The 23,319-nt window shown below is 51.8% G+C and overlaps 1 protein-coding gene and 1 long non-coding RNA gene across 2 annotated transcripts; one reads left to right on the plus strand and one right to left on the minus strand.

Moving 5' to 3' along the window:
* Positions 1-1,148: 1,148 nt before the first annotated feature.
* On the minus strand, positions 1,149-21,568 carry Pla2g2e (phospholipase A2 group IIE). Its single transcript, XM_078025465.1, has 6 exons — positions 21,414-21,568; positions 18,485-18,604; positions 6,898-6,977; positions 5,997-6,135; positions 5,706-5,812; positions 1,149-3,523 (listed from the first exon to the last, which is right to left on the minus strand). The coding sequence occupies exons 1-6, from the start codon at positions 21,458-21,460 to the stop codon at positions 3,381-3,383; spliced, it is 636 nt and encodes a 211-aa protein (XP_077881591.1). The 5' UTR covers positions 21,461-21,568; the 3' UTR covers positions 1,149-3,380.
* On the plus strand, positions 5,480-13,032 carry LOC120890651 (uncharacterized). Its single transcript, XR_005734994.2, has 2 exons — positions 5,480-7,790; positions 9,729-13,032. It is a non-coding gene; the product is annotated as an uncharacterized LOC120890651 (long non-coding RNA).
* Positions 21,569-23,319: the final 1,751 nt, after the last annotated feature.

Consider the following 23,319-nt stretch of genomic DNA (forward strand, 5'->3'; position numbering starts at 1 on the left):
GTCCTGATTCTCTACTCTTAGCTTTAGTTAGTGTAGAATATTTGCTCTCTGCCTGCCAGTTAACCCATCTAATTTTTCTCTATCCCTAACACTCAACCTAATGCCAGAAACGTAGTTTATACAAAGCTTATTGAAAGAAAGGATGATTTTTAATAGTATTCAGTTCTCCAGCTGCAACATTGCAAAGAACCTCAGGGAAGCAGACACATGTCTGTGGAATCATAATCAGACTCTTCAGTTAGCTCAGGAATTCCATTGTGATTTCTAATCACTTATTCAGCAAGTGATTTAATTGGGCACTTGATGCCTAGCTTTTGTTAGGGGGGTAAGTAGGAACAAAAGCAAAAACAATCCAAACCCTGTCTTCAAAATGGAAGACAGATGCTATGAAACATTGAGGTCAGTGCCCTCTCACCAGCCTTGGTGTAGTCCTTTGCCTTACTCTTTATCCACGCATTCATCTGAAGAATTAATACACATAAAGCGCTGAGAACAGTGCCCTGTAAACTCTAGGTGCTTAATAAAATGTTATCCCTGTGAAGCCAGAATTAGACAGACAGACAGTATAGATAGATAAATCGAGTCTAGTCAGATCAAGGAGGCCACTTTGAGTGAGTCCTGGAAGTTGGAAACTGTCCCGCCCCCGATAGATTGAAAGGCCTTCAGAGCCCTTCCTTCACCCTATCAAGGTAACCCTCCCCTGCTCCAACCAGTGGCTAAGGCAACCTGCCCCAGGAATTGCCTCTCCTTCCAGGAAGCTGTAAAGTTGTTAATTAATATGTCCTGGGCTGCTCCAGCCTGCCCTTCCCTGTTCAGCCCACCTGTTTCCCACCACTGGGCCACCCCACCAACCTTTCCTAGGCCTAGTTACAGGGAGGAGAAAGATAAGGGCAAGAGAGCAGGAGAACAAAGGAAGCCTAAGACGCATAAAAGGGCAGAACACCTCACTTCTCCTCGGGATACCAGGAACCAGCTAGGGCCCCCTTCTCACTCCCGGGAGAAGTCTATGTTACCCCTTTTTAAGTAAACCCTGCCTTATATGCTTGCTTCGGCGTGCTTCTCTAATGTTCAAACTTCAACGAGAGGGAGCAGGTCACCGATAACCAGCGGTATCAGTTGTTATTTTAACATTCATTCATAGGACCAAATGCTTATTTATGTGCTAGGCATATAAATATGCTGTCACACATACTCATTTATTTAAACCTCACCACAACCATCTGTCAGGGGAATGTCATTGTTCCATTTTACAAATACAGAGACTAAGTCTGTGACCAGGCTTCTAAGATTTTCACCTGCGCACCTGGAGGTCTTGTTAACCTATTGAAGGATTCAGCAGGGCTGGAGTAAGGGCTGTTTTTTTCTAACAAGACCCCCTGCTGCTGCTGCTGCTGCTTCTGTCCACACACCTCCCTGAGCAGTCAGTGTGCCAACACACCCCCTGCTGCTAAGAGGATGAACATAGATGTGTACATGGAGCCTCTGACTTCAGTTCAGAGCTCTCATTTTCCTTTTTCAGTCATTTTCACAAGTCTGCAACTAGAAACCAAGTGCATTATAGATCCACACATGTGCAGATGGAATCCAAACCTTCTCCTCGATTCATTCGTTGAACGTTTATTGAGCTCTGGAAAAACAAAGGATACGACCTGGCCATGAATGACCAAGGAGCTCACCACCTGGGGTCACAGCAGGTTGTACTGGGATCTGACTTTAGTTGCAGTTCTCACATTTTTGGACAGTTACAATGGGAAGATTACCAGGTCCTCACCCCATTATGCCCAGAAGTCACCTTTCTACTCTACCCAAGTCAGCTCCTTTTCCCCGACTTTCTTATTTCTGCAGACACACCAATACCCTAAGATGGTGGGAAGTCCTTCTCTGATGATTCCTTAGCATATTCATTTCTGACAATGCAAGTTTAGGAATTTCACCAGCCTGAGGAACAGCCCAGGGGGTGAAGGGAAATCCATGTGAACTGAATTTGGGTTTCTTCCTAGTAATCTGAACAAGTTGGACACCAGGGGGCGCCTTAGGATCATGTTCCTTGAGAAATCGGACTCAGGCTCACAAAAGCCAATCTTGTTTCAAGACACCATCTTTGGATGGTTCCAACTTTGGGTCAGTTACAACAGCAAAGCTCACATACTGGTCCCCCATGCTATTTTTTTTTTCTAGCTCAGAGCTTTGTTGTCTAAAAGTCTAGGAGGATGCATCCCTTTGATTTCTTGTGCTCCTCAAAGTCCTCATGGGTGTACACACATCATGCGAAGGATGAAAGGGAGTGAAGTTTATCCAGCATAGGCCACAGCTTTGCACCATGCAGCACATGCTGCACATGGTCTCCTTCAATAGGCTCATCCTGGTCCTGTAGGATTCCATCCGTGTCTGGCAGCTGGTGGAGACAGCAGATCTGCCTTCCAGAGTTAATCTACTGAGGCTTGTGGCTTTCAGAACCGGCTGTTTCTCTGGTGGAAATCCTTTGGTTGACCTGCCATGTTGTACCCTCTCCTCTTCCTGCTCTCTTAGGAGCATCACAGGCTGCATATGCTCACAGCTGGCCTGCCCTAGATATGTGATCTTTCCAAGGTAACAACTACAGGGTCTGGTCAACACGGCCATGTCACAACACTGGCAGCTGATGCCAACTTGTTGAAAAAAATTAAGGGAGAAGAGCAAGGATACCCTGGTACATTGTCCCTTCTCTGACCCTCAGTTGTCAAAAAAGAGGGTTAGATAAGATGGATCTGGAGCTACTTTTCCATCTAAATCAGTCTTTGTCAGTGGGGGTGTTTTGAGGCCTGATGACAGTGGGGACAATATTTTTAGGTTGGTAGTTTTTATCCTTCTTACATTAAGCCATATGGCCAGAAATATTCCGTTTGGAGATTGCCATTATTGTCTCAGAGAAGATTGTAGAACTTTAGAAGAAGAGAATAATGGAAACTTACTGCTGTGGAAAATTAAAAGGACTTAATATTGGCATTACAGATGGGACCCCAAGTCAGATTCATTCCTACCATATTCCAGTGCTTAGCACCAGGGTGGTGCATGGCAGGTGCTCAAAATATGAACGAATGAACAAATGAATAAATGAGAGAATGGGATTATAGACTAATCAAAACCTAGCATGACAAAATCTGCAAATCAGAGAATCCTAGAATTAAAGAGAGCATATTCACTTATTCAGAAGAGAGAATGGGTGAGGTTACTGAGTCTTGTGGGTGCTGCAAAGGCCCATGGCTCCTGAGGCTCTTCCTGGGGGAAGTGTGGAAACTCTGGGGAAGGGACGGAATTTTCCAGAGGAAGGGCCTTGGGTTGTAAACTTCTTCAGGACTGGGATTATAGCAGCCTGAGGCGGGGCTGCAGCCAAGCAGAGTTTAGCAGGGCGGGGTGGGTCCCGTGCACAGCTTGTTGGGGTAATGGGCATATTTGCGGTTGTAGGTGCTCACATAGCGGCGGAAGCAGAGGGCAGCCCTCCTGTCGCACTCGCAGGTCCACCTCTGGCAGGTGGTCTTGCCGGCTGGATGAAATAGGTAAGTCAGGCACTAAGGTTGGAGGCGCGGGATTCCCGCTCTCGGACACGGTTAGGATGGCTCCCGGCTGCTCTTGGGTTCATGTTCTCAGCCTCATCCTCAGCCCCATTCTGATGGGAGCCTGCACTCAAGGGGGCTGTTCCAGAATGGGGGAGTCAAGAGCAGAGCGTGGGAGACCCTGTGAAGGCCAGAAATTGGCCCTCACTGTCCCTCCTTGCTCCCCCAGGCCCACTCTCATGGCCCTTGGCCCCCTCCTGCCTGGTTTTCACCTGCCCCCGCCCAGGGATTTCTGGGCAACTCCTTCCTCCTGTGATGGTGCACTGAGGAGCGGGGAAACTACGGGAGGTAGTGTCAATTCTAGATGGCCGTTCATGCCTACGAGGGGCCTGTGTCCAGGCTGGAAGCCTTACTTGGGGCCCCCTGCCTGCTCCCCCCAGAGAGGACAGAACCTATTTTTCTTTTCACACCAGCCTAGGAATCAGACCTCCCAGACCATTGTCCCTGAGGCCGGCTGGCGTCAGTTCTGCAGGCAACCGAGCTCCAGAAGGCTCCTGTTCTCTGCACCGACTCCTTTTTGTCCCCACAAATACGTCTCTCTGCACAAGGGTCCTGGTGCCTCCTCCCCCTCACCCAAAGATGAGCCTTTATTTCCCGTCAGGATTCTGCCCACGTCTGCTATTTCAGCAGGACTTGGGACTGGGGAGCTTGACATCTTGACAGCCACCCTGTTGGGTGCAGAGCAGGCTGAACTGTGTTGTCTGCAGGGCAGGCTGGACAGATGTTGGCTGCAAGATAGCCTAGGCACTCAAACCCCCTTCTATCTGGTCCTTTATCACCTGTTTGCCTCAAGGCTGAACACTTAAACCCCCCCCCCCTTGGGCCAACAAGGCAGCTTGCAGATCCAGAGGCCCCATGAGATTTGGGCTATAAAAACTCCCTCCTGCCAGCCCCCCCCCTCTTGCTCTCTCTCTCTTGCTCTCTTTGTCTTTCTTGTGCGTGCTCTCTGTCTCTCTCTTGCTCTTGCTCTCTCCCTCTTCATCTCTCCTCTTTTTTCTCTCTCTCTCTCTCTTTCCTTCTTTCTTTTTTCTTTCTTGCACTGCTGCAGTAAAGCTCTCTTGGTCACTCTGAATGTTGTGGTCACTTTTCTTTCACACCCTCTTTTGGGGGGTTCCTTCCAGGAGCTGGGCTGAGCTAGGGAGGGGGGTATGATTACCTCCTTATTAGATGAGGATGCAGAGTTTTCCAGGGGCTGTGTCACCTGCCTAAAGTCACATGGTGGGCAGAAGGTGAAGCCCCAAGAAGAACCCAGAGCCCAGCCCTCCCGCCCCCTCCCCTCTTCTCACAGCTGACTATCCCAGCCTTGCATGAAGCTCAGGGGTGGGGCGCTCACCACCTTTACCTTACACAGCTGCTCTCCTGAGTGGACCGCGGAAGGAACACTCTGAGCTACCTCTGCCTTGGAGGTGCTGGCCTGGCTCTGTCCCTCCCCCCTGGTAGACCTTTGATACCTGCACAGTCCTCTGGCAGGAGAGGACTCCAGATCCATCTCTGCACCACACCCATGGGGCCCTGCCCTCCCTCCAGGCTATCCTGGCTTTACAGCAGGAAGGCCGGCTTCTGATCCGCCTGCCCCCCTACACTCTGTCTCAGTTGAGGCTGCTTCCCCAGCTGGAGACCAGAGGAGGGATGGACCGTCCAGGGCATTGGATGTGGCAAAGTGGAGAGAACCGGCCCAGCCTGATAACCCTAGTATGGGGAATCAGCCTTTGGGAATGGGGTCTGCTGTCCCAAATCAAAACTCCAGCCGCCTCCATCCTGGGGACCTGAGATGGGTGTGTGAGTCCAGCTCATTTGGGTGCGGCTCAGCTGGGCCCCTCCTGCACCCTCCCCAGAGGCTGGAGCTGGGAGGAGTCTCTGGGTGGGGAGGAAGTTCCTGGGGCTGAGGCAGGGACTGGGGCTGCACCAATGGACCTTGGCTTCTCTAGCCCAGATGCCTGGTGAGCATGGAGACAGAGGGACAGGTCTCTGTGCACTACTGACAATGGGAAACCCCATTCCTCCAGTCCAGGATCTGCCCCTGACAAGGCCGAAGGTCACATCAGGAGGGGGATCCAGTCTCAAGCTGCCCCTCCCCACAACATGTGGATTGCTCCGGGTCTGTCCACTCACCACAGAAGATGTCTTGCTGGCCGACAGAGAAAAGGTACTTTTCCAGTTTGGGTTCACAGCCCAGCTTCCCCAGACGCCCATAGCAACAGTCATGGGCGTGGCAGCACCTGTGGGGTCATGGTCAACTGGAGGGGCCTGTGAACCAGGCCAGGCTGGACAGGGAAGGCTGGGGCACAGCCCAAAGGAGCTCGGAGGAGAGAGGGTCAGTTGCTGGTCTCTCGGTGCCCCCAGATCCTTCCCCCTCCCAGGGTGCTCCTCCCAGAGGGTTCCCCTTGCTGGCCACCTCCTCACCAGTCTGTCTGGTCCACTGGCCAGTGGGACCCACCGATGCCACAGTAGCAGCCGTAGTCATTGTACTGCAGAGCTGACTTCCCTGTCATCCTCTCGATCATCACCCCAAACTGGACCAGGTTCCCGCTGGCCATGGCCACTGTGGAGGAGGAGGGAGCCTGTCACCCAGGGCCCACCCCTCATGTCACTCAAATCTGATTCCAGACAGCTCAACATTTGTCTAGTGAAGCTTCTCTCCCCAAAGCCCCCCGTCACCAATAACAACAATGATGCTAAGTAGTGACCCCTCCGGTGGCATCCTTTGCGTCGTAATCCTATCGACCCCACTCCTTCACGTCGGCCACACCCCCCCACTCTCCTCCACCACCCCAGGAATATCCCTCACTCACCCTTCTGGGGACCCCTATTGGCTTTTCACCTCTCTCCCAAAGACCTTCATTGTACCCCCAGCTGTTAGCTCCGGTCTCCTCCGAGAGCGTTCTGTCCCCTGAGGTCTCACAGACACCACAGGACATGATTCCTAACTCCCTCAAGGGACCCCCCTGAATTCCTCCAGATCCTCCCAATGCAGCCATGGCGCGGTGCCCACCGAGGCAGGTTGGAGCCAAAAATGGAGCCAGTACAGGGAGGAGCCCGAGGTGCTGCTGGGGTCCCTGCCAACCCCTGTCCATGCTCCCACCCCTCCTCGGGCTGCACTCTCCCCCTTACTCCCCCATCTCCTCCAGCCACTGCTGGCTTGGGCAGAACTGGCTTATCCCCTGGTGGCAAGAAGAGGGGGTCCCCAGTAGTTGGTACCCATGGTGCCCTCTGGAGAACCAAGCTCAGGGGCATCCAGCAGGCTCCCGGTTGCCAGATAGGGGGGGCGGGAAGGGGGACTGTCACAGGTCACGAGTTCACTTACCCAGGAGGCAAAGGAAGGCCAGAAGATGGGGAGGGTTCATCTTGGGGGTCTCGGAAGAGGTGAGCAGGGGACAGAGGAGCCTGAGAGTGGAAGGGAGTGAGCAGGGGCGCTCTGAATTCAGGGCACCTCCCAGTCAGTTAAATACCCAGTTCTGTCCACTCCCCGTCATTAACCCCTGAGTGCCCAGTGATGCAACGAGCCTTCAGGTCTGAGACTCTGGCCAAGTCCCCAGAGGAGGGGCCAGCTGGGCCCACAGCCCAGGAAGCAGGGGATTTAATGGCTCTCCCCTCTCATGTCCTCCGTCACCTCCCCTTTCCTAGCCACTGTCCTGGTGCCCCTGGTACCCAGGGCCTGGGGCTGGGCTTTTCTTTCTTGACATCTTTCCCTCGTCCTATTTTATCAATTCGGCGACTGAGACCCAGAGAGGAGGAGAAACTCGAGCTCTCACAGCAGGAGTGCCACGTGCCACGTCTGCCCCATTTCCACATTCCCACTGGGTGAATGGAGGCAAGACGCCCTCCCCAGGCCTTCCCCGCTCCCGACCTGCTACTGGGATAACTTGACCATCCACTTCCATCAACGTTCAGGGCCGGGAGCTGCTGGCCCTGGCCTGGGAGTCCTGGTTCTGCCACTTATTACGTGGCAGATGCTTTACCTTGCTTGGATCCTCAGTTTTCCTGTGTAGATGACGGGGTAGAAGGCATCCCACCCTTGCCTCCTTTGTGGGAGGACAGGAAACTCCAATGTGACTAGGCAGTGGCCCTCATGGAACCTTGGGCACCCTGCTGAGCCCCTCACAAGCAAGATCAGCTGAGCCGCGCGTCCTGTGTGCTATGACCACGACCACTCCCATCTTACAGAGGAGGGAACCGAGGCTCAGGCCTAAGTAACTGGTGAGTCAGAATTTGGGTCCAGGCAGCCCAAAGGACTTACCCAGAGCCAACGTATCTTCCAGGTGAAGGGGATACAGAGCTTAACTAACACCCATACCAGTTTTGAGATCCTTCAAAATGTTTCAGTTTCTTAAAAAAATCAGAAGAAGAATGAGTACAACTCAGCCTGGATTATATTTATCTTCATATTAACATGATTGTTAAATTTTAACTTTTTTTTTTTTTTTTTTTGGTCCTGGGGATTGAATCCAGGGGCACTTTGCTACTGAACCATATCCCCAGCCCTTTTTCATTTTTGTTTGGAGACAGAGCCTTGCTAAGTTGCTGAGGCTGGCCTTGAACTTGTGATCCTCCTGCAGCCCACAGAGTGGCTTGGATGATAGGCATGGGCCACCATGCCCAGCTGTAAAATTTAACTTTTAGTATGTTTTTAATCTGGAGGAAAGGGTTCACAGAGGCAGAAGTGGCCAGGATTTGTGACGAAGGTCATGCTGGGACTCTGGGCTGAACCACCTGGATCCAGGCTGCAGGTGCACATGTAGGGCCCGGGGTCAGCCTCCTTTCTGGGAGAGAAGACAGAGGAACTGGGCAAGGCTGGAGCTCCCAGGAAGGAATCAGATAAACTCACTGGCTGGGGATGGAGATCTGGGGAGTTTTGGCAATTAGGAGCAGAGGGCTGAGTGGCAGAGATCCTGGGCTGTGATTTGGGATTAAAGGTTGTTAACAGAGGAGTAAGGCGCAGTAAACAGGCTGCAGCCCTGCCTCCTGCCCTGCCCATTCACTTCCTGCTAATAGCTCCCCTGTGCCTCTCCACACCTCGGCCTGCTCTCTCGCCCCTCTCTAAGGAAGTCTGAGGGCCAGTGAGCCAGAGAAGTTAGTCCACCTGCCCAGAAGCACCCAGCAGCCGTGAGTCACCGTCTCCAGACAAGGGGGCTCCCTTTTGCTCACCGTTTCCTTTTGATTTTAACAAGGGCCCCTAGCAGCCCCTGGCTCCTGGCCTGAGCCACAAGGGACCAAACAGTGAGTCACTGAGGAGCTGCCTCAAAAGCTAACCGAAAATTAGCTTTGATTCCCGGGGAGGTTTGGCCCACAGCTGTTCCGTGGCAGCAGGAGGGGTGTTCCCAGGAAGAGCCAGGTTTCTGAGACATTTGCTTTCATGACCCACTTCCAGTCCTGGCCTGTCCAGGACAGGGCCCCTGCAAGCCCCTGCTGGTCTATACCTGGGGCAGAAGACGGAGGAGTGGAGGGCCAGAGGCTGGTGGCGACAACGCGGCTGTCTTCCAGGCAGACAGACATTGTCCCAGCTGAGGTTCGAGGTGGCAGTGTTGGTGGGACCTGGTCTGAGGGACACTTGCAGACATTTGGGAAGGGTCTTGGTATGGCTTTCACACCACCAGCACCATGTGGCAGGGAGTGTCAGCAAGACCAGGGCCTGAGCGGCAGCTCCTCCGCTCTGGGGCTGTGTGAACTTGGCCAGTCCCATGCCCTCCCTGAACCCAGCTTCATCCTGCGTAGAACAGAGACAAGCGACTGACCCTGCAGGGGTATGAGCCAGACCGAAAGGAAGGGAAACGCGGAAAGCCCTCTGCAGGGCCTTGCCCAGGGGAGAAGCCCATAAATACGGGCTCCTCCTTCCCTCCCTGCTTACCTGGCCACAGGAGGCAGTGCCTGTCCCAGGAGCTCAAAGCATTTATCCCCATTGGGGACGAGCGGGCAGCCTGGCCAGGGCTCCTGGCATTTTGATAGGATCATTGTCCCCACTTGACAGATGAGGAGAGAGGGGTGATAGGTGACAGGTGAGGACTGAGGGGTGATGCTGAGGAGTGAGGAGTGAGGGGTTAGGGATGAGGGTGGGCGTTGGGGTGGTTGGCGTGGAGACCAAGTGGAGGTGGGTGGAGGATCGTCCCTTCTTCTCATAGCCTCTGTTTCTTCCCTCAGAACCCTAGGGATCCTATAGACCTCTTTGAACAAAGTGGAGGATCACCTTATTCCTGGAAGGACTGATTGCCCATCCAGTCAGTAAACTACATTGAGGACCTACTATGTGCTGGAGAGCGAAACCAGGCCTGGTTCTCTATTGGCTGGAGTCTTTGAAGATTCTGGAGGTCTGGGAGCTTTCAGGCATGGCTGGATCATGGCTCTGGCTCTGTTTCCTTTGCAGTTCTTCCTCTCCTGCTCCTTCTCAGGGGACTTCTTGTGTGGTTTCAAGGTGTCTGCATGTGCCACAAGGGCCTCCTGCTTCCTCATTCCCGTGGGGGAAAGTAGAAGAGGCAAATCTTCCCATGGTCATCCCTCAAAGCCCTCAACTTTGTTTTATAGGAACAACATGGGCCAATCTTTGTTGCAAAGAGGGTTCGATGGATTGGCTTGTCCTTTGAGGCTCACCCTTGGTTCCAGGGAAGGGGAATATGTCACCCAACTGCCCAGTTGCTGTGCCATAAGGGAAGGGAGACTCCCCAAGCAAAACTCTGGATTCTGTTAGGAGGGCAAATAGGTGCTGCAGAAGCCATTGGAGTGTGTTCCTCTACCCTGTGTGCCAGAACCCGGGGTATTTCTGGAACCACCTTCAGCATATCCAGAAGTGCCTTTTAAATCAGAGGTAGGATGAGGAGAAAGGCTCGGTCTTTTGAGGTGAGGGATGAAAAACAAATTTAAACTAATTCGATAAAATCGCAAAGCTAGAACTACCCCCAGAGAACCATCCGGAAGACCTTCAATAGATTCGGGCGACTCTGGAGATATTCTCTCTGAGCCCCGGAATCTTCATCCAGGGATATGAATTTTGCTGTTCCAAGTTGTTGGAGGACATGCAACTGACATCCAGGAAGTCACCATACCAAGAATGCCCCAGGATGTCCCCTACCAGCCAGAACACAAACAAAACCATTGAAGGAACTGGACTCCCTTACACAGAGAGAAACGACAACCACCCACGGGAAGAAAAACCAGCAAGGTAAGATGTAAGAACAAACAGAACCGAAGCAAGGAGCTCAGGGGCTCTCAGAAATCTGCAACACAAAGGAGCTGCCAGAAGTCAGAGGGAGCCGCCTGAGCAGCAGCAAACACCTTGAGTTGCCTGGAGATGCTCAAAATAGGTGGGAATTAATGGTTCCCACATCCTTGTTCAGAGAGAAAAGACTCCAACAGGTTCAGCTTAGCAGACATTTATGTTTCCAACACTGTGTCGACGGACAGATGGAAAGGCTCCCCGCTGATCCCGGTGGGCACAGACAGGTTAATGCATGCGCGTCTGTAGCAGGGGTGTGGCGTAGAGCATTTGGGGAGTCACAGAGGAGGGGACAATTAATTCTGCTTGGACAGCCTTCAAAGAGAGCTGTGGAGCAGCAAGCAGGGCTGTCCCCAGAGCTGGGACCCTGAAGGGTAAGTAGGGTTCAGCTGATGGTCAGGAGGGACATAGAACAGGAGCTGTGGGTGCTGAGGCCCAGTCCTACGAATACCTTTCCTTTCCTCTGCAGGGCATCCCCTGTCCCTTTGATATCATCACTTAGTGTCTATGATCAGAGCTGCCCATCATAATGAGGCACATGACCCAGCCAGCCAATCAGTCTTTCTCCTGGGACTCTTTTCCTCAGAATTTGTGCTAGCTTAAGAAGAGCAGAGCCATTTGGTCTTTGGGTCCTAAAGAGATTATTCATGAGGTCTGATGACTGAAACTTTCCAGGTCCTCATCTTCCCAAGGCCTGGTGGATTAACTCCTCCTTCTATTTCATGAGCGGTCCAGCTTTCTTTCATCAATTTTTTTTTTTTTTTTGGTTTTAGCCAGAATAAATTGCAAACAAAGAACGTTAATCGAAATGGCAGTTGGTGCCAGGATGAGGATTATAGACGATAGATCCCGAGGGAAAGAGGGAATCTGGGATAGGATTGCGGGGCAGAGATTTGGCATACCCTCCACCCATCCACAGCTGATCAACAGCTGCCTGCTCACCAAGGGCAGAGCTTGGAGCCTTAGTGGTGGCTGCCATTCAGGAGGGAGGCCCCTGGATGAGATGGTGCTTTGACAGTATCAGGTCAATTAAAGAGGGAAGAACTTAACATCTCCAGCAGTGTTCGCCATACGATATTTAAGATTTGTTTATTTCTTTTGTTCTTTCCTAATGGAATGTAAATTCCTTGAGGGAAGGGAGCTTTCAGGCATGGCTGGATCATGGCTTGCACAGAGCAGGCCCGGTTGATGAAACCAGTGCACACATGCGTTAACAGCAAGCTCCAGCTTAGAATTTCTAGACTAAAACCCACACAGGTCATTGCAGAAAGGATGGAAGGAACTTGATCTTCATTCTCAAAAATCTGGGGAGGAACTTTGGAAATCAATGTTGAAGCTTTCTCCTCTAAGAATAAAACTTGAGGTCAGCTTGGATTTATTAGCGTTGAGATAAGATGTTTCTTCTAGGTCTGGTTTAACAAGAGATAGACTTTAACATTCATGAAAAAGCTATGGAAGTGGAAACAAAAAGAAAACACTAAGAATTTAACTCAGCGAGAAGCAATTGTGGTGTCCTAAACATGAGAAAAATGTACCACCTTCCTTTAAATAAGGAGGGGGGTGTAGTGACTGATTGCACAAAAAGCAAAGTCAATCTAACTATCTGCTGCTTACTTATAAAAGCACATATAAAAAGCTACTCATGGCAAGGTATTACATGTCGAGTAAAAGATCTTTTGAACTTTCACAACTGTGGGAAATTGAGGGCTTGCTACCATGATTTAAAAAGCCACAGGAATAAAGCATTAAAGAGCTAGTGTTACTCTATAATGGTAAAGGATACATAGCAGAAAGCAATGACCTGTGGCTGGGGACTAACTGCTCATTTTCCAGATATTTATTATTAAACCCATTAATGAAGTACAAATGGATGACTGCCAAGGAAGCAGAGGATACTCATGTCGAAGAAATAGAAAGCATGACCCTTACATACATTCACAGAAGAGAAAAGGAAAATGGCTGAATATTTTTGACCAAAAAACTTACGCGGCTCCTCTGTCTTTACTGGAGACTGTCTTCAAGGATTGCAAGGATAAAGGAACTCTGCTAAATAGTCTGTTTTGCATTGTAGACAAGGATGGTTATTCTTGTGGGGAGTGTGTACCCTGTCTCTGGTGTTTCCATCCAACATGTCAAACACCCGTGGGTTAACACTCCTGTTCTCCCTCCACCCATTCCCTCATTCCTCCCTGCGTGATTCTTTTTTTTTTTTTTTTTTATAAAGCATAGCCTATTTATCAGAGAGTGTGTCTTTTTTTTTTTGAGAGAGAGAGAGAGAGAGAGAGAGAGAGAGAGAGAGAGAGAGAGAATTTTTAATATTTATTTTTCAGTTTTCGGTGGACACAACATCTTTGTTGGTATGTGGTGCTGAGGATCGAACCCGGGTCGCACGCATGCCAGGCGAGCGCGCTACCGCCTGAGCCACATCCCCAGCCCCCCTACATGATTCTTACGTGATTGACAAGTTTGGGAGAAGCAACTGGGCATGTCCAGTTCGGCTCCTCTTTCTCCTTCCTCATGAATCGCTGCCTGTCTGTGGAGGGCATGGGCTTTGGTCTGCTTAGGGGTGGGTGGCCAGCTTAGCTGTAAAGGCTCTGCCCCTCTGGGTGCTCAGCCTTGCCGGTGAGTATGTAGGCTAGTCATCTAATTCTGGTAAATGGAACTAGGAAGTTATTGTTCTCATAATCATAAGCCTCCTATTCTGATTTAGCCTTAGTCAAAACGTTCAAAGTCAGAAATCATTTGATCACTAGCCGACTGACTCATTTGTTTATGGACAGGGAAACAAGGTATTATTTAAGGATCTTGCCTCCAAGATCATTAATCCCAGAGCTGATGAGATGACTAGGAACTTAAAAGAAGGAAAGAAGGAAGGAAGGAAGGAAGGAAGGAAGGAAGGAAGGAAGGAAGGAAGGGAGGGAGGGAGGGAGGGAGAGGAGATGGAGGAGGAGGAGGAGGAGAAGGAGGAAGAGGAGGAGGAGGAGGAGGAGAACTAGGAAGCAAAGTATAAATGGCATTTGAGGCAAGCTGCTATGACAATCTCAGCAGAAACAGGCAGGTACATAGGAGAGGACTTAGCGATATGTGAGTACGGGGCTAGGGTTAGGGCTTACAGGGGCTGGCCTTAGCACTTGGGCAGGGGGTAACCAGGGTCTTTAGCTGAGGCTTCAGACAGCATGCACAGCTGAGGCGGGGACTCATTATGGGGAGAAAGAAAGACTCCCTCTATGCAAGTCCCATCGCCCCCTGGGGACAGAAGGATGATCTGCTGCCTTTCCTGTGCTGCTTTGGCCGGGTCTCCTGGCCAGGACTCTAGCTTCCGCTCCAGCCTGTGTGCGCACACGGGGCTGGGCTTCTCCACTTTAATGAGGATTTGGGTTCCTTTGGTCTGCGTGGGGGTCTAGGACCCCAGCACCTGCCTCCTGCATCAGGATGTGCATTTTAGTAAGATTCCCTGGGTGACTTTGAGGCCTGTCTTACTTTGGGAAGTGCCGCTCCGGAGTGCCGAGGGTTTAGCTCTGGGCACTGAAGGTCTGGGTAGTTGTGCTGGGGAGAGGGACGCCGTCCTTCCCTGTGTGTGTGCATACAGTGAGTCTGAGAAGGAAACCGGCAACAGAGCGATTCACAGGACAAAAGGTGTACAATTCATCATGTGCCTGGGGGACATCGCCATCACGGTGAGAGGCTCTCTAACCCCTCATCACAGGGAAGAGAAGTGGGGGTGGTAAGGAAGAGTAAATGCTTTGGTTGGGGGCAGGGAGATGAAGGGCCGAGGAAAGAGGAACTTCAGAGAAGTCACAGCACCTGCTGGTTTCCAAGCGCCTTTAAAAATAACTGGCATGCCAAGGAGCCATGTTGTGGGGTGATGTCCCTGGCACCCCTTCAGTTGGTAAACATGCTCCATTCCATTTACACTGTTCTGAGGGACCTCAGAGACAAGGCACTAAACCACAGCACAATGTTGTCAACCAGGGGTGACTCTGGCCCTTGGGGAACCTTTGGAAATACCTGGAGATATCAACAGGGAGGGTGCCACTGGTCTCTGGTGGGCGCAGGCCAGGGATATCGCAAACACCCCACAATGCCCGCAGCAAAGTGATCCAGCCGGGAGGTCGCTCGTGTGGGGTTGAGAAACCCGAGGGTTGGCCTCGAAGATGGCTGGCTTGTCCAGATATGCTCAGTCCCACTCCAGCTCTCAAGCTGGCCTGGATGTCCCAGTTCCAGAAGTCAGGCCATAGCAAAGTGTTTGACTCCCCCCCACCCCGCCCCCCCGAAGGATGGTACATTTTACAAGAGAGGAAAAATTTTTTTTAAATTATGGGCACTCTTACTATAAATATAGCATGCCACTAATCCTCTGTCTCCAGGATCCAGATTGCACAGGACATTTTAAAAGGAGCCAGAATCATTTGAGAAGTGTGACTTGGTGCATTTTTAATTTTATTTTTAAGAATCCGAACAGGAGCAGCAGCAGAAGAAAAATAAAACAAAGGAAGACAGGAAAAGAGATTTCCTTAGGAGAGTGGTTCTCAATATGCAGCCCCTCCCCCAGCAGCTCGGGCAGCCACTGGAAGCCTGGTGGGAACCTGGTGGGAACCTGGTGGGAACCTGGTAGGAACCCGGATCCCCGGGCCCCACCCCAGACCTGCTGAATCAGGTTTGGGTCCTGGAATTAATTTTGCTAAGATCCCCAGGTAATGCTGAGGCTCACTCAGGCGGGAGGAGAGATGCTTAGGAGAAAGGTGGAGATGCCAGGGTCAGACCAGAAACATGGGACAGTGAGGTCTCAAAAGTCAGGCTTCTAGAATCTTCTAGCTGAAGCTGAGCCAAGGAGAAATCGACGTGTGTGTGTGTGGGGGGTGGGAATATGAAATGTGGACCATAATCCACTTGGGTTTCAGTTTGCAAGATGACATACCCCTATTTAATCTAATCTATTTCCATGCTGGCACTCTCTCTCAGTGGAAGGAAGGTTTTTCACAAAACAAGGTCATGAATGCTACCTGTCAGACAATTGTAGGATGACGTTTGTTTTAAGATGCATCCAGATTGCAGAGATGCTAAAATGAGGGGAAAATATGCATTATAGAATAAAAGAATTAGGGTAGTTTTCAGTCTATACTTTCTTCTTGACAACCTGGGTAAAAGGAGAGGGTTCATATTCAAATGAGGGGCACTTTGTTGTTGGAATTTGCTACTTGAGTCTCCTTCTCATGTCATTTGGACTCATTGCAGAATCATCAACAGAATGGACTGGGCAATAAAGATGAAATGATGGGAAATTGGAAATAGAACGTGGGATGAATTTTCAGTTTAGGGGTTAAAATGATGTATCTGGATCATGTTCAGCCATGACTGTAGAATTTCCAAATAACGGTAACTTAAACAAGATAGAAGTTATTTGTCCCTCACCAAAAAGAAGTTTGGAAGTCAACAGTCTTGAATGTCAAGGTGAGACTACAGTCACCAAGGGCACAATGTCTCCTATCTTGCTGCTCTGCCATTCCTCGTGTAGTACCTCATGGATCATCAATGATTGCTTGAGTGCCAGCCAGGGCGTTCACATTCCATTTCAGAAGATGTTATGGTTTGGATGTGAGGTGTCCTCCAAAAGCTCACGTGTGTGACGATGCAAGAAGGTTCAGAGGAGAAATGATTGGGTTGTGAGAATCTTAATCCAATCCATGAATTAGTCCTCCTGATGAGATTAACTGGGTGGGAACTGAGGTGGCGGGGTGTGGCTGGGGGAGGTGGAATTGGTGCATGGCTTGGGAGTATATGTTTGCATCTGGCCAGTGGAGTCTCTCTCTGCCTTCTGATCACCACGTGAGCTGCTTCCCTCTGCCACACTCTCCCACCATGATGTCCTGCCCCACCTTGAGCCCTGTGGAGTGGAGCTGGCCTTCTATGTTCTAAGACCTCTGAAACTGTGAGCCCCTAAATAGACCTTTCCTCCTTCACAGTTGTCCTGGTCGGGCCCTTTAGTCACAGCAGGGAGAAGGCTGACTGAAATAGGAGCTGGGCCCCAGTGCAGGCCGGAGGGAACTGGGGTCAAGTAGAGGCGCGGGCGGCAGTGGAGCTGGAGGAGGACCGGCGGAGAGTAGGTCCAAAGGGAGGAGAGAGTTTGAGGAAGGATGTGGCGGTGCCTCTCCTTCTGATTAGGGCCACCAAGCTCTCTTTTGGCTCAATTTGCTCTTTTGTTCTGCCGACACAGTCTGTTAAAAGATTCATCCTTTTTCTTCAATTTTAAAAATGTAACAGAGTTTTTGAAAATGGCCTTTCCATTCATCTCAGCCCGAGGCTTCTTCTCTTGCAGCAACTGCACCTCGAGCCACAGAGGAGCTCAACTCTCATGGTCAACGCAGCGAGCAGCGCTCTGGAACCTTCCTTTGCTGTTGCAGCTGTCCCCACCCTGCCCCACCTGCGTGCGTGGCTGCATTCACGGGTCCCCTGGCCCTCTGGCTTCCCGCTGGGCTGGGCACAGGCAGGACTTGCGGGAGGGAGGAGAGCGAGGCCAGGGCATTTACTCCCGGCCCTTCCCCGGGGAGGGGTGTCACACTGGTGGCAGTTCTCTGTCCCCTTCTTCACCACTCACTCTGGGTCCTGGCAGCCACTTCTTCACCTTGGCTTTGCTGGCATGGCCGTGGTGACAGCGGCCTCCTTGTTACCTATTCTTGGGACTTTCCCTGCACCTGCCCACAGCTTTGCCCCAAGTCTCTTCACTACATTCTCGAATTCACCGATTTGAAGGGACACCTCTGTTCCATCAAGACTTTGACTGACCCACACACTCCAGTCCATCATTCTCACTCCCAGAATGTCACCACAGTGTCCCTTCCTCAGGTCACCAAGGGCCACCACATTAGCCCAAGGGCTAGTTCTCATCCTTCTCTTCGGGAGCCCCCCTCCTCCACCTGTCCCCCACACCCCAGGGCTTAATGTGCTGACCCTTCTGCCCCCCTCTGCCAGAGCCTTTATTTTCTGTCCTTCTCTGGGACAGCCAGCTCTCCCAGGTGCCCTCCTCCTCCCCAGCCTCTTTCTGCAGCTCTTTGGACCTTTGCTCCTCTTCATAGCTCCTCTCTTGTGACGTCCTCGGCTCTCCTGGCTTTAAACACCATCTGTGGCTGATGACTCCAAAACGCGTCTGCAGTCCAGTCGTCGCGTCTCAGGAGCCTCTCACTCCGCACCACGGAGCCCCTCCACAGCTCCTGAGGAGCGCTGTGCTCCCTCCCTCTCCCCTTCCTGTGGCAATCCCTCCTTCCGCGCCTTAAACCCTGGGATCCATCCTTGATCCTTCTCTTTCTTTCACGCCCACATCCTGTCAGTTAGCAGGTCCTGTGGATCTGGTCAAAAGACAAAATTACAACATCTTAAAGCTCTTAATTGGCTTTATCTGTGACTCTAGAGTCGGGTGACATCTCATCCCCTAGGATGCGGTGCATCGCGGTGAGGCAGCCAGAGAGAGTCGATTGGTGGACAGAAGAGGGCCGGAGAAAGTGGACGCAAGAATAAAAACCAGAGCGGTCATCTCAAAGTTGCTCTCCTTGCAAGGCAGGGGACAGGGAGACAGACACAGAAAGACAACTGATTGGGGAACGTCAGGCTACTCCAAGTGACTCATTTGGGGTAAGGATTAAAGCAGAGGGAGCTTTAGGTTGACTGAAACTGGCCTTTTTGGGAAATTTACCTTTCTCTCCTGATTTCCTGGGAGATCAGATGGCTGGGTTTCAGTTTGGGGATGGGGAACGTTGGCCCGGGTGACTCCATTTTGGATGTCAGCCTTCTCTGTTGGGCCAGTGCCGCTGCTCTGCAAAACAACCGCCCATCTGTATTTTAACTTAAAACTCTCCTTTCAAATCATGTCCAGAAACTGACCGCTTTCCTCTGCCTCCTCAGCTGCCACCTTGTTGGGGCCGCCACCGTCCCTTACCTGATCGCGGCAGTGAACTCCTTTCTCCAAGCTCTGCCTGGGCTTCTAGGCCCTTCTCAACGACTCACTCACCATGTTGAGTGTGAGTCGTATCCTCTCACTTTGCTCAGATGTTCAAGGGGACCCCAACTCACTCTGGAAGACGCAGAGGCTCGCGCTGGTGGGTCAGGCCCCGCGCGGGCCAACGCTGCTTCCCTCTGGGGCAGCTCTCTGACTCACCCTGCTCCATCTGCCTGGTTCCTTGGCTGGTCCTTGATTGTGCGAGTGACAGCCTTGCTTTGGGAACTTGGCCTGCGTGCTGTCTCTGCCCAGGAAGCTCTTCTCCCAGCTGTGTCATGTCCCTCAGTTCTGTGCTCAAATGTCACTGTCTCCATAAGGCCCACCTTGGCCACCTTAATCACATGACATCCCCTCCCCCTCTTAACCTGACTCACATCTCCTCCTCCTCCTCCTCCTCCATTATCTCCTCCAGCTCTCCTTCCTCTTCCTCCTCTTCTTGGCACTGGGAATTGAACCCAGGGTCACTTTATTGCTGAGCCTTATCCCCAAACTTTATATATATATATATATATATATTTTTTTTTTTTATGTTGAGACAGGGTCTCACTAAGTTGCTGAGGGCCTCAAACTTGTGATCCTCCTGCCTCAGCCTCCTGAGTTGCTGGGATTCCAGGTGTGCACCACCGTACCTGGCTGCATCTTTTCTCTTTCCATACCATTTATCATCTTCTCTCAAACTCTCTGATGTCCTTATTCATTGTGGTTTTTTTGTTTCTATGTTTTCTCCTCCCCACAGCCCCACCGCTCTAGGGCAGGGACCTTGGCCAGACAGCTGTCTTATCAAATGGGGCAGTTCTGGAACACAATTGGTGCTCAATACGTGTTTACTGAAAGAGAGAACCTCATAGGTCTAATTCTGTGCCCTGAAATTAGAGGCTTGTCCTTCTGGGCTAGTATGCGGGGGTCAGAGCAAAAATGGACCATCTTCTTGGCCTCAAATCATCAATTAGATTTAAAAGAGTAGAAATAATGCAGATCTGATCCACAACCCCCCAAACTTGGAATAACTAAAAAAGAAGAAAGCAAATCCCTCTGTGCTGTAGTTTGGACTTGAATATTCCCCACAGGTCCATTGGTAAAGCTTGGTCCCCGGGTGGCACATTTAGGAGGTAGTAGAACCTTTAGGAGGCGGAGCCTAAAGGGAGGCCTTCAGATCATTGGGGATGTTTGGAAAGGGACTTTAGGATTCCTGGGATCTTCCTCTTCCCTCCCTTTTCTTCTTGGCCATGAAGTGAGTGGCTTGGCTTTGCCCTATGCTCCCTGCCATGATGTGCTTCCTTGCTACAGGCCTAAAGCAACAGAGCCAAGCAAACATGGACTAAAACGTCCAAAACTGAATCAAAATAAACCTTTTCTTTTTGTAAGTTGATTATCTCAGGCATTTTGTGACAGTAGCAGAAAGCTAACCAACACAGATAAAATCTCCCAAGAACTAGGAAAGATAGTTCCTCTAAATGCCCCATATAAATGAAGACATTTTAAATGTTGTAGAGTATTGAAAATATAACAAAAAAAACCCCACAACATTCCACAAAATCATGAGTTATGGACTACACTACTCCACTGAACACCAAACCTGCTCTGGCTTTGTCCCTTCTTTCTTCCATGGTCACTGTAATTCTCATTCTGGGCTGGCTCATGGGCTCTAATTAAGGTCTTAGGGTAGGGTTTGCTAACTCTCAGTACTACTGAACAGGAGCCTTAGGTCCCCCAATTATGTCACTGAGTTCCCATCTGCAGGAGTCTCCTCCCCCAACAACAGTGTCCATTCTCCACCCTCCTCCTTGTCACTGAGTGAGGGGCAGGCAGGTGGGGTCCTCCGTGGTCTGGCTCTCCGTATGCTGCTTATCTGGCCCTGGTTTTTGTCTTGGGACCAGGTGAATTTTCTCCAGCTCTTTGAGTGGAGGATGACTGAACCTGACCATGTGACAGAGAGAGGCAACCCTTGGGGTAGGACCCCAGTGAGATTCGCCACTTTCAACTTTGGAGATGTTCAGGTTCAAGGTCCAGTGGAGCCTGGCATAGTGGCAAGGCCATTGGCCAGCTCACCACTGGTGGCCCATCCAGGAGGCTCCCCAGGTGTCAAAGCCACCTTCCCAAACACGTATTATTCCGAGTGGCGGAGACCCGGCACTGAGCGGTTAGGTGTGGGCCCGGTGCTCAGCTGTGCCAAGGAGGCACTGACCTTTGAGCTGTCACTTGTCCCCTTACATTCCTCCTGCACTCCTGCTTGACTCACTTGAATACAGACCTGGCTCTAAATGCTGAGTCCCCACCTTGTCCTCCTACCTCACGCCTCCTGCTTGCTTACACTCTTCTGATTCTTAATAACCCTGGAATTCTCTTTTCCACCCAAATCGGTTGCCGGAACATTGGGGTTGCTGGGAATCTTGAGCTTCTCAGGCTCTTCAGAGTAGAGCAGGGGCCTTGCTGGTCCTGTGGGGTCTCAACTTGCCTCCCCAGCAAGCTCCCCTGCCCTACCCTCTGGGCCCCTGGACTGGGAAGCCAGAAACCTGGCTTCTGCGTCCTGGGCAGCCTCTCCCTGCCAGGTGAGCTGCAGCTCCAGCTGCCAATCAAGCACAGCTCCCTCCTGCTCCTTCCCGGTTCTCCAGGCCCTACAACCCACCTTTGTATGTCGTCTCTGTCTTCTTCTCCTATCCTGCACTGACACATTTTTGCCAACTTGATGTCTTATCATGTCACATTTATTATCGTGAGCTCCGGAGGCCGGAAGTCCTGAGTCAGTTTTTCTGGTGCCAGTCAAGGTGCAGGCAGGGCCACGCCCCCTCTGGAGGCTCCAGGGGAGAATCACTTCCTGGCCTTTCTGGTTCACAGAGCTGCATTCCTCGGTCTGCAAAGTCAGTGTCAGGGCACCTTCTGCTTCATGGTCACGTGGCTGTCATCCTCCGTGGAGAAACCTCCCTGTGCCTCCATCTTATGATGATGCACACTTTGGGGTTCCATGCAGGGCCCACTGGGGCCATCTCCCCATTACAAGTTCTTAATTACTCCTGCACAGTTCCTTCTGCCACATGAGGTCATCTTCATAGGTTTCAGGGATCGGGGACATCGTGGGGACATCCAGGCGATCACAACCTCTGTCACGGCAACCTCTCCCGAGGCCAGTTTTTCTAGCTCTGACACCTGCCCCACATCTTTCCCACGTCCCAAGCTGTCCCAGTGGGGCGTGTGGCTGTCCTCTCCCTGTGACAGTCTGTGAACCCAGGGACACTGAGTGGGTGGGTCCCGGGCTCATGAGGATTGAGGTCCTCCCGCTGGTTATGCCTGGTCCTGCTCATGGACTCGCCGTCCTTCCTGTGGCCTCCCTGCGGCCATCCCACGTGTCCTGCTATGGGGGCGGGCACCACTCTTCATGGCCCCTCCTGCCCTGGAGCCCCATGCAAGGACCTTCCTGAGTCAGCCCGGAACTGTGCTTCCTCATCAGTTCACACCAGATAGCGGAGGCCCTGCTCTGGTGAGGGGTCCGTCCTGAGACCCCCCGGCCTCCCCTGCAGGCCCCACAGTCCGCCCTCAGCTCTTCCTGCCTTGTGGAGAAGGCATCTGGCTCACTGAGGGTCATGTGGGACCCTCCCCCGGCCTTTGCCCCCTCCCACTCACAGGGCCAGAGCGCTCCTGGCTCATTCCTAGGGTGATCTGGTGGGCTACAGTTCTCAGCGCTCGTGGAGGCGGGCGCCGAAGCCTTCTCTGCTGCTCCTGTGGTGAAGGCCAGGGCCACGCACCAGCCTCTCCCCCCGGGGTGAGGAGACTCACTCCTGGCGCCATCTCGGGAAGGCAGGAGTGGGCGTTTATAGGATAAATCAATCTCCCTCGTGCTACTGCTGCGGTCCTCTTGGCATCACTGGTGTCTGCTGTGCCAAATATTTTCTCCCCATAAAAACTGGGAGGAGGAGGAAAGTGAGGGGGAAGCTGTCCTCTGCCCACCACTGCCCTCCGTCCAGCTGCTTACTGGTGCCCCAGGGGAGGCGTGGTGTGGTGCCCAGTTCTCACACAAAGCCTGTGAGGTGTGGTTGTGCTTCTCTTTGGACAAGAAAATTGGGCTCAGAGAAGTCAAGTAACATGCTCTGGATGGCACAGCTATCCAGAAGCAGAGCTAGGACTCAGAACCCTTTTCCTCTTTACCACACGGCGTGGTTTTGGGAAGTGAGGGCATGTGGGGTGGGAAGTCACCCCGGCACAATCCGACAGGATAAAACTCCCTTTTTCTGGGGGAGGCTGGAGAAAGGTGCTCACAGAGGGCGGTAGTTCCGAGAGTTCCCGAATGGCCTGGTCATTTTGAAGGAATCCACCGACCTGGGTGAATTCGGAGTTTTTCAATCTCAGTGACAGAAGGCCAACGCCAGTGGCCTTAGGCCGTGATGAAAGGGCCTGCAGAGGCTTCCGCACGCAGCGGAGCCCCGTCTGCCCCCCTCTAGCACTGCCTTCTGCTGCTCTGTTCCCAGTCTCTGAGAGGTGGAAGGTGGCCGCTACAGAGGGTGCAGGGCTGCGGCCTGTCCACGCAAGTCCACAAGAGA

This window comes from Ictidomys tridecemlineatus, chromosome 11 (assembly GCF_052094955.1).
Source record: "Ictidomys tridecemlineatus isolate mIctTri1 chromosome 11, mIctTri1.hap1, whole genome shotgun sequence".
NCBI lineage: Eukaryota > Metazoa > Chordata > Mammalia > Rodentia > Sciuridae > Ictidomys > Ictidomys tridecemlineatus.

Excerpts from the sequence above, each read along its gene's own strand:
- Pla2g2e (XM_078025465.1), bottom strand. The coding sequence starts at position 21,460 with ATGTGTCAGTGCAGGATAGGAGAAGAAGACAGAGACGACATACAAAG. Across the intron at positions 5,813-5,996 it reads CCAGTGGACCAGACAGACTG|GTGCTGCCACGCCCATGACT; the intron begins GTGAGGAGGTGG and ends ATGACCCCACAG. Across the intron at positions 3,524-5,705 it reads CCAGCAAGACATCTTCTGTG|CCGGCAAGACCACCTGCCAG; the intron begins GTGAGTGGACAG and ends TATTTCATCCAG.